At 29.3% G+C, this 11,241-nt stretch overlaps 1 protein-coding gene across 1 annotated transcript in view; it reads left to right on the plus strand.

Moving 5' to 3' along the window:
- Positions 1-3,372, plus strand: part of LOC111685180 — a 37,612-nt gene extending 34,240 nt beyond the window's left edge. Inside the window, exon 3 of the mRNA XM_046953125.1 lies at positions 3,071-3,372. Within this exon, the coding sequence (XP_046809081.1) occupies positions 3,071-3,306 (236 nt within the window). The 3' untranslated portion in view covers positions 3,307-3,372. The remainder of the gene's footprint in view (positions 1-3,070) is intronic.
- The last annotated feature ends 7,869 nt before the right edge of the window (positions 3,373-11,241 follow it).

Consider the following 11,241-nt stretch of genomic DNA (forward strand, 5'->3'; position numbering starts at 1 on the left):
CAACAAACAAGTGGTCATTTTAGTAAAACACAGACACACTAATACACACAAGCTTATAGTGTAGGTGTGTCAACAAAGCGTCAGCAGAATTTCTTGGCCTATGCACGCTTGCATTAGAATTTCAGTTTTGCTCGTGACTGCTCTAAATATATGAAGATTTAAAATTGACAAAATTTTGTGCATCTTTTAGATGAGGGGGCTAGGTAACAGGGAAGCTAAATCATCGTGCTCACTCTCATGTTTACTGAGAGAATTAGAGAGAACAAAAAGCACATACACATGTATATGGTACACAATAGGAATGTACGTGTACATTGTTTTTGTTTTTATTTTTTTGTGAAAACACATTCAGGTTAAAGAATATCAAAAACTAAAAAAATTTTGTTTCTATACAATTTATTTGCAAATAACCTGTGGAAGAGCAAATGTTACCGATTGTGTAATTGTAGGGTAAGAATACGTGTTTTATTGTTGTAGAAATAAAACTATATCTATACGCACCGAATTAGAATGTTCTTTTTTAGACTATTCAATTATGTATATACATACATATGTACTTACCATATGTAATTTTATAGACAGTTCAATTATGAACTTCTGTCTCTATTTTTGTATAGAATAAAGTTATAATAACACGATTTTTTGTTTGGTATATATAATTTATTTAGCAGTTTAATGTTTCAAAATTTTTATTTTTTCTGTACTGGATAATTTGTATTTGTATGTTTCCCATGTGGAATGCTTCCGTAGTAAAATAAGAACTATTAAATTAAGCATCTCCATTCTGTGTTTATAACATTCGTTATTCTCATCAAACCAAAAGGAATAAATTGTATTTTTGGTGCAACTTACGCATTGCTCAACAACAGATGTTTTTATGTTTTTCATGGCTTTATTTTCTAAAAATATTTTTTCGAAGACTTTTATATGAATTTTGCAAACTTCAAAAAATAAGTCAGATGGAGCGCACAAACTTCCAAAGTCGGAATCTTTAGTATAATTTTTTGCATGAACAAACATTTCAGAAGGATATGTCAAAATTTACGCTGGTTTAATTATATCCACACGACACTTAACGCAAGATATTCGTTGAGCTATGTAACCAACAAAATATCGACTTGATGTTAATTCTATTGGCACATTGTTGGAGGCAAGCAATCGGCGTCTTCATTAAAATATTCTTTATTTTCATCATATATATCTGCGACATCTTACTACTAAATTTTAACATTTAATTATGGTATTAAATAAATGTATGCATTTTTTCATAATTTTCTAGTTTTATATCTCTCTAAATATGTAATTCTAAAAATGTATATAATAAAGGGTTTTTATTTCGGTGCGAATCGATATAGTTTCATTTCTAGAATAATAAAACACGTATTCTTACCCTACAATAACACAAATGGTAACATAATTGTTCAATTCACAATCGATGTTGTAGCCTTGTATGTCAGCAGCTGCTACAATAGTCATAACAATGTTGTTGGTATTTTCTATGCAAAAGTTCTATACAACTCTTACGACAATTTTTCATATGTTTTTCGAATGTCGTAAGAAAATTCAGTGTTGTCAATTGTTTACTTCAGCATATAAATAAAAAGTTCAATCGATTTTGGCATAAAAAACGATAAAGTGGTAACACAGAAATTACAAACAAACAGCTGTTTACCAAAACAAAAATAAAATTTTATTAGAAACTGTTTATTTATTACTTTAAAATGTGGAATAACGAAAATAATAGAATTTTAAATAAAAAGAAATTAAATAAACCAATATTTTGCTCGTATAATTAGTTTAATATTATTTGTTTTTTTTTTACTTTTGACATTGTTTGTTTTGATTGTTTTTTTTATCATGAACATAAACATATGACTTGCTACAAAAATCTGTTCACAATCACTGTTACTACACTTTAGTAGATACAATGTACAACTTGATTGTGAATTGAACAAATATTTTCTACAGTTTATTTGCACATAAATTTTGTGAAACAAGACTTCTTTTAGTTAGTTTGTTTTTGATTCGGCAATATATGTATACATACATACACACACGTATACACGCATATAAGAATGAATTGCTGAGAGATAAGAATAATACGTTCTCTGAATATAATAAGTTCTCTGAGTACAATAAGTGGCAGTAGCCGAACTGCCATCGACAAATTTGGCACCGGCAGTACAATGTATGGCAGTAGAATCTACCAGCGTTGCGCGTTCATATTGTTCTAATTACGAAGATTTTCGGGAATTCACGCGTACACTACCCGATCGTAAATAAAACTCATAGCTATATATATAAAAATTACAGAAATTGCAAACAAAATTTGTAAAAACAACAACATCATTTGCAAACAAGAGAATAATTGCAAAAAAAATCGTACACTCCAAAAACTTTTCAGGAATGCATAATAATAAAAATACATAGAAACAATATTTTTAATACTGTTGTAGACATTTTATATTAAAAAATCTAATCTTTGTGAAGAATTAAACTATTTTCTCTTCTTTGAATATGTTTTATTCGTAAAATTTATCATTTTACTTGTTATAAAATTTGTTCATAACAAGCGTAATTAGGAAATATTTTTTTCTAAGTGTGTTTTCAGTATTTTCTCACCACTACAATAACAGTTTCTCTTTCTGCGCTTGGCTGGTTTAGATGCCTTGTGTATTTTGTGTTTTATTTCGTTTAACGTTGTTGTTCTTTTTGTTTAGCTTTTGATGTAACAATAATGTAGTGGGGAAAAAATTGAAAATTTATAAAAGATGTTTAAAATACACTATAGTGAAGGGTATATAAGATTCGGCACAGCCGAATATAGCACTCTTACTTGTTAATTGTTAACTTTAATAAACGTGTTTGCATAAGGCATTCATAGTCTAAAGGCAATTTAAGTAGTTCCCTAAACTTAATATTGAATAGTATATTTTAAACTATCTCGAATATTTTTTCGTGTGAGATTTCATATGAATTGAATGGGCAAAAGTAAAAATTAATGAAGGCAATTTTTATTTTTTATTAATTAGTTTATATTAATATTATACATTATTAATTTATTTTATAGATGAAAAACCAGCTGCTATGCAACATTTTAATCGTACTATATGGGATGGAGAAATAAACAATAACAGCATGAGTACAACTGGAACTACTACTGCGAACAACTCTTTGAACGTCATACCAAGTATATTTTACCTCAAAATAATATTATTTTGTACATATGAGACGTATGCCATGAGCATAAGTAATCTGCTATTCAACATCCTAACAGACGTTAAGTTACATAATATTAATAGATGAAGTTTAATGAAATTAAAAATGACATTGTAAATTTGTAAGGTTAAATAAAATTATTTCTAAATATCATGCATGAAATTTGGATTAATAATGTTAATGATATTTAAAATAAAACATACATACTTCTACTTAGTACGAGTATACATACATCCAAAGATTATGATTATACTTAATCCTAATGTACATATATATATATATATATATATATATATATAATATATATAAATATATATATAATATATATATATATATATAATTATATATATATATATAATATATATATATATATATATATATATATATATATATATATATATATATATATATATATATATATATATATATATATATATTTATATATATATATATATATATATATATATATATATATATATATATATATATATATATATATAATATATATATATATATATATTATATATATATATATATATATATATATTATATAATATATATATATTATATTCCGAATCAGCCAAAAAAGATATATTTTTGTGTTTTTCATAAGGTCCACACCTAAACCACTGGGAGAAATTATAAACAGAAATATATCTTTACTTAGAAGTTTCAATTTGTTTTATCATTATTCCAAAAAATGAAATACGGAACTCAGTAAAATTTTTATATTTTTTTTAATGAAGAAACAAAAGGAATTTCTATTTATATAGTTAAAATTTTAAAAATTTAATAAACTAATAATTTACAGATAAAAGGAACGAATTTTGTTGTGTAATCTTAAAATAATATAAAGTTTTCGAATTTGTGTGAATTTTAAATTTATAAAAATCAAAATTTTTGACAAAACAAATATTTATACTATATTTACATTTTTTGATGCAATTAACTCTTATTATGACAACGACTGAACCGAAATTTATAAAATTTGAACCACACACTTTAAGTCTGTCTTGGAAGGTATTAATAGGCATTATTAGAAACATAAATCAGAAAGAGGAAAAATTAGTACACAATTTTCTCTACGTCAAAGAATAGTATTTATTCTAAGACCCCTTTACACGTGCACACAAGTAATATGATCTGTCAAAATTTAGCATGCGATCGTCTAAATTCATACAACTTTTATTATATTTTTTGAAATACGGATGGAATTTCATCTTACTTTTTCATTAGATATACGACGTAAAGTGTTCTCGTGTGAAGGCTTCTTAAGGAAATATATTTTTGTTTTAGCTTTCTCAATATTGGTACATTTTCAATAAAATTGCACGTCTCACAGTGGTATAGGAAAAAACAAGTAGGAAAGTATAGTCGGGCATGGCCGACCATATGCTACCCTACACCATGAGTATATTTTTACAATTTTTACTTTTATAAAATTTTTATTTTTTGTAAAGAAACTGTTGAATATTACCATAATTCCAAAATATTTAAGCCATTTATTGATAAAAAACTAAAATTTCTAAATGAGGCTTTATATAGGTCAAATATGGGCCGATCCTCGGTAAATTTGGGAAAAGGATATATTTCTAAATAACAGTTAGTTTTGTTGAGTTTCATTGCGATACAAATGGTTACAAGTAAATTTTAGACGTTTAAGTCATTTTTTGAAGGGGGGTTTGTATGGGGGCTAGGGTCAAATATAGGCCGATCCTTACGAAAATCTGCAGTATCATTTATACTTATATAAAACTTATTTGTGCCAATTTTTAGAGAGATAGAAGAATATTTGACGTAATTATAGCGGGAGGTACGGTTGTATGGGGGCTAGGTGAAATAATGGACCGATTTCAACCATTTTCAATAGGCTTCGTCCTTGTGCCAAAAAACATGCTTGGTCCAAATTTCATCAAATTACTTGAAAATTGCGGCCTGTACCTTGCGCACAAGGTTTACATGGACAGCCAGCCGGACAGACGGACGGACGGACGGACATGTCTTAATCGACTCAAAAAATGATTCTGAATCGATCGGTATACTTTAAGGTGGGTATTGGACCAATATTTTTGTATGTTACAAACATCAGCACAAACGTATAATACCCTCCCCACTATAGTGGTGTAGGGTATAAAGAGGGAAATATTTCGGTAACTTCTAAACGGTTAATCCGATTTTAATGAAATTTGGTATGCACAAAGAGGAGGTCTTGTCGAGTTTGGGTTTTGAATTTGGACCTTATAGGCCAACCAGTCCTCAAATTAGGACACCTCGGCTATGTTAAATTTTTGAAAACGATTCTATTTCTTCATTTGAGTTTCGATTTAAAAAAAATTTCGTATATAGAATCTTCTCATCGAGCATAGCAGTAAATTATCTCTTTTAGTTTAGGAGATATTCGCATTTGAAAATTAATATTTGGACCCGCTATTATCAAAAAACTAAAGTAAGGACGGTAAAAAATTAAAAATTTTAATTTTCAAATGCGAATATCTCCTAAACTATAAGAGATAATTTACTGCTTTTTTATAGTGCTCGATGAGAAGATTCTATATACGAATTTTTTTTAATCGGAACTCAAATGAAGAAATAGCATCGTTTTAAAAATTTAACATAGCCGAGGTGTCCTAATTTGAGGACCCCCCGCCGGGCCCCTGGTTGGCCTATAAGGTCCAAATTCAAAACCTAAACTCGACAACCCCTTTTTGTACATACCAAATTTCATTAAAATCGGATTAACCGTTTAGAAGTTACCGAATTTTTTCCCTCTTTTTTTCCTATACCACTGTGCGTCTGTTTTAAAGGTAATTTTTTTTTACCACTCAAGCCCAAAGAATTTTGAAAATGGAAAAAATTTGTTGTTTTGGTAAATTTTGTGAAAAATGTTTTGAATTATATAGTCTAAACGTAGAATGAGAGCATGGGAGTTTTTTGATTTAGATCGGAAATGACAAATAAAATTTTCAAATTGTACAAAAATGCTTTTAAAATTGTACTTTTTCAAGTCAGATTGTACCAAATCTATATATTTATTTATTTACAATTTTATATCAATGTACAATAGAGTGTCACGAGGAACAGCCTTTTTAAGAATTTCATGTAGGAATATTAATGAATCGATGCTTATTAATGTACTCAATGCGAAAAAATCCTAATATAAATTAAAGAAAACTATGTTCTTAGTTGTTTGAGTACTTTACTGCAACTGACTTTTTATTAAATTCTTTCTTTGTATTACAAATTTTGTTTATTAATAAATTATTTTATTCTTAATAACTGAAGTACAATTTTAGATATTGCAAATCAATCTTGCAATTTATTTTTAACATGAAATTTGATATTGCAGACATTTGTCAGCTAATTTACAAAAGGTAAGTAAATGAACTATTGCTTAAATTATAAAACAATAGTCAGCAATTTATTGAATGGTAAGTAAATTAATTTTATTTTTTTTATTTATTATTTGTAACAATTTTATTTTCTTAAATTCCAACGTCCACGTTAGAGGGATAATGATCATAGGAATTTGATGTTTCTATTGGGTTTTCTAATTGAACTTTACTATTAATTTTTATGACTGATTTTCTTTTTTTAAATAACAATAAGATACTTAATAATATTGTAGTAACTACGAATATTCCCATGCCTATCTTGTGACTAGTAACCATCTTTCCAATTTTTTCGACATTACTTATGTGTAGATCTTTCAACATTTCCAATGATAGTACCTTTTCATACCGTTCTATGGTATTAGGTGCCTTTACTATCGGTAAGGGTTTCATTGTCTACACTTCTTTGTTAAAGTAAGATTTTTCATCTATGATGATTGTGGCATTGTGGAATTTTGTAACGTATGTTCCCTGCAATTTGATTTTTCTATTTTTAGCTCTTATTGTCCCGTTGTAGCCATTGAGAAGTATTAGGCCTGGAGATATTTCTTTTACAGATGGTAAGTGCTGATTGTTTGATGAAGGGCATTGGGATGGCATGCCATGTAATAGTTTGGGCAAACAGTTTGATTTCGTAATGTTCTCTAAATTATCGTTCTTAAATATTTTACAAGGTGTTTTAATTTCAAAAACAGAATCTTTACATAGTACAAATCTTTCTTTATTAAATTTTATTGTTACATTTGAATTGTTTTATTGAGTTTACAAATTAACTTCTACACGTTTCCCGTTCTGTTATGGGCAATTCAATTACGTATAAAATTGTAGTTTCATTCATTCCTATCTTTACATCTCCAAATTCAAATGCATCAATTACATTTACATAAGGCATGTTAAGATTGTTGAAATGACTTCTGGATAAATTTAATTCGTAATCAGATAGGATAAAGGAATTTATTATACCTGCCTTCGCCCGTTGAATGGAGTAAGCAAAATTTGTACGTTCTGTTTTAACTATGTCTAATTTTCTCTCTATGTCCTTTACTAATTCTCTTTCAAATGCCTAATTTGATCCTATATTATTTATAATTTTATTAGTTATATTTGTTATTTCCTGAATTCTGGTGTCAATTGCTCTATTTATGACGATTTGTTTGTCATTGTTTTCCATCAGGTCTGTAACTGTTTTGAAATCTTCATGATCTGGCGTTCCAGCTACCCATTTCCATAACGATCCCAAAGCGTCTATTGATCTGGATAAGCGTCTGGGCCTCAAATTGGCAATTAAGTCATATAAACTCTGTATTTGATGTAGTAGAAATTCATAACTGTTGTTTTTATTTCCTATGTCTCTTTTTATAGTAGTTTCGAGCTGGTAAATAGTCCTTTCGTATAGTTCAAGGACTATGATATGTTTTATTTTAAAGTCTCCTGTCACAAGTTTTGTCGTTCCAGTCTCTATTGTCACTGTTTGAGCGTTCGAGTAATCCAAAATTTGTACTTCTGTTCTACCCAATCTTATCATTAGTCTGAAAGTAAAAATCATTTTTTTTTTAAATTTTATGGACTATTCGGTTGGTTGTCGTCAAAACAGTTCCTCCTCTGTCCTCTATAACTATTTGAATTTTGTATCTAGGTGTCAGTTTATTCCCTATTCTTTTGTTGTTCTTGACAAAAATTACGTCATTGTATTTGTAAGTTTTTCTGTCAGTTATCTTTTTTATGAAAATCTAAATCCTTTTCATGTTTTTCCATCAAGTTCTGTATAATTTTTAATCTGTCATGTTTTAAGGATTCGGGGTCTTTGTTTCTACCGAAAAATATTTCTATTGGTTTCCTATTTGTTGTAGAGTGAACGGAATTATTGTATTTATTTAAACAATTAGTCAAAAGATCTTCAAATGAATTATAGACTTTTTCTGCTTTCATACACCTCATAATTTCAGTGAGTGTGGAATGAAAACGTTCAATCTGACAATTTACAGTACTGGTATAAGGTGGAGTTTTATAAATTTTAATGCCTAATTGGTTTTCTAACATAAAGGTTATCGAAGCTGAATTAAGGGATTTCTCATTGTCTATGACAACATTCTCGGGGGTACCGAAAGATGTTAATAATTCCTGTAACGGAAGTTTTACATCTTCTGTTGCTCTGGATTTAATAATTTTTGCCTGGTCGTATTTCGTAAATTTATCTATTTATTATTTGTATGGTAAATATCTATGTGTACGTATTGACCTGGATATTGCGGAATAGGTGTTTTCCCTAAAACTATGTTATTTGGATGGCGGTCATATTTGTTTTCACTACATATTTTACATTGTTTTGCTATTTTCTTAATCTTTGCGTGCTTTGTTAAGTAATTAAGTTTATTTTCCTTTGAGTTTCTGTGTGCTCGTCTATGTTCATTTATAATTTCAGTCTCTTGTTCAATGTCCGATGTCAGATCTTTATTCATAGTCCTAGTGTATTTTGTGCGAAATTTAGAAAAATATGATGACCATAGTTCTTGTATTTTACCTAGAATCTGGTCTTCAGTCATAATAGCGTTTGTTACGGAAGGGTTTAAGTATGATTTCAGGATTTTTAATAATTTGTCACTTTCGAACTCTGTGGGTATTATTGTATGTCTGTGATATGTGGGAAATATTATTTCAAAGTTGTAAGAGGGTGCATCACCTTTCGAGATAACAATTTGGTTTTTAAAAACATTTAAGGGAGAATCTGTAAACTGAATTAAATTCTGTGGAGAACTTTCATGGCTATGCTGCGTAGCTGTTAATGAATTAACTTCAACATTTTGCGGGGGTCTTGACAATGCTTCAGCCACGATATTGCTACTGCCGGGTTTGTATTTGATCTTAAAGTTATATTCTTCCAAGATGGCTTTCCATCTTTTCAATTTACTATTCGTGTTCTTATTCCCAAGAGCATAAGTTAATGGTTGGTGATCAGTAAGGTTTTTTACAGCTACTGGACCATACAAATAGTTTCTTAATGTTTTAAGAGCCCACACAATCGCAAGAATCTCTTTCTCATTGGTGGCGTAGTGTTCTTCGGCTTTATTCAGTGTTCGTGAAATGAAAGTTATTGGTTTGCCGTCTTGTTCGAGAACAGCACCTAGAGCATAATTTGAAGCGTCAGTTGTTAAATGAAATTCCTTTTCAAAATTTGGAAATGAAAGCATTACTTCTTCTGAAGAAAGTGAATTCTTTATTTTTCTTAAAGCTTCTAAGGCCCTATCGTCAAAAGTCACAGGAATTTTAGCTGAATCCCTTTTGGACATTCGTCCCTCCTCACCCCTTAAAAGGACGGTTAGGGTTTTGCTAATTTCGCGTAATCTTTGATAAAGCGTCTGTAAAACCCTGAAAGTCCTAGGAATGACCTAAGTTCTTTAATTGTTTTTGGAGGTGACATTTCCTGTATAGCTTTAACTTTTTCTGGATTTGTTCTTATTCCATTTGTTGATAAAATAAAGCCTAAGTATTCAACTTCTTTTTTAAGAAATTCACATAATTTCTATTATAGTTTTGTCCGTATGGGTTTTGGAAATTTTGTCGATATGGAAAATTTTGTCCGTATGCGTTATGCGGTTGATGTCCTTGAGTAATACGTTGATGAGTGTTATATCTTTGTTGATTATCATGTGGCATAATTGGTATATTGGGTTGGGGAATATGTGCTAGTTGTAGATAGAATTGTTGGTTTTGATAGGTGTTGTTAAATTTTCTATGTGGAGTAGGAGGCGGAATTTTGTTAGTGCCATTGGCCTGTTGTGTTCTAAATTGTTGGTTGTCTAACTTCAAGCATAAATGTAAAGCTTCATGTAAGTCCTTTGGTTCCCTAATGCCTAGTAATCTGGGTATATCACCTCTTAAGCCTCTGACAAAAGTGTCAAGTGCTTAATTTTTATAATTTTTTGTCATTAAGTAAATTGCATCTTCGCTCTATTATAAGCATGCAATCTTATTTAGTATTAATGACAAATGACCGTAGATTCGTTTATAAAAATCTTATATAGAGCTGTTACCTTGGATCATTGACATCAACTGATATTCAAGGGTACCTAAATCACCCTGATCTGCATTATGAACAGTCAATCATTTTATTATACTCTTCCAATTAAGTGGGGTATTGTAGCTTTCTAAGGCGATATCAGCATCACCAACAATTTTATTTCGAATTACGTTAATTATTCCGAAATATTTAGCGGTTCCTCTAAGAGGTTCGTAAATTTTCAGTATTCTTTCTGTACTTTTTTTCCATGAACTAAATTCAGTATTGTTGCCCGAAAATTCTCTATCTATGTTCTGTTTCGTTCTTCTAAAAGTATCCTACGCACTATATTTGCTATATTAACTTCTTGGTCTGGTATCACAACATTTTTGGGTTGTGGTTGGGGAGGATTATTTAAAACGGGAGGTCTGATTAAATTATTTTGATTTGCCATAATTTGATAGGAAAACTTGTGGAATTACAAATTATAAAACTATTTCTTTTATTTAACTTTGTTTTTAAACTTAATTATACCCTACACCACTATAGTGGGGAGGGTATTATACGTTTGTGCTGATGTTTGTAACATACAAAAATATTGGTCCAATACCCACCTTAAAGTATACCGTTCGATTC

Source organism: Lucilia cuprina, chromosome 2, assembly GCF_022045245.1.
Source record: "Lucilia cuprina isolate Lc7/37 chromosome 2, ASM2204524v1, whole genome shotgun sequence".
Taxonomy (NCBI): domain Eukaryota; kingdom Metazoa; phylum Arthropoda; class Insecta; order Diptera; family Calliphoridae; genus Lucilia; species Lucilia cuprina.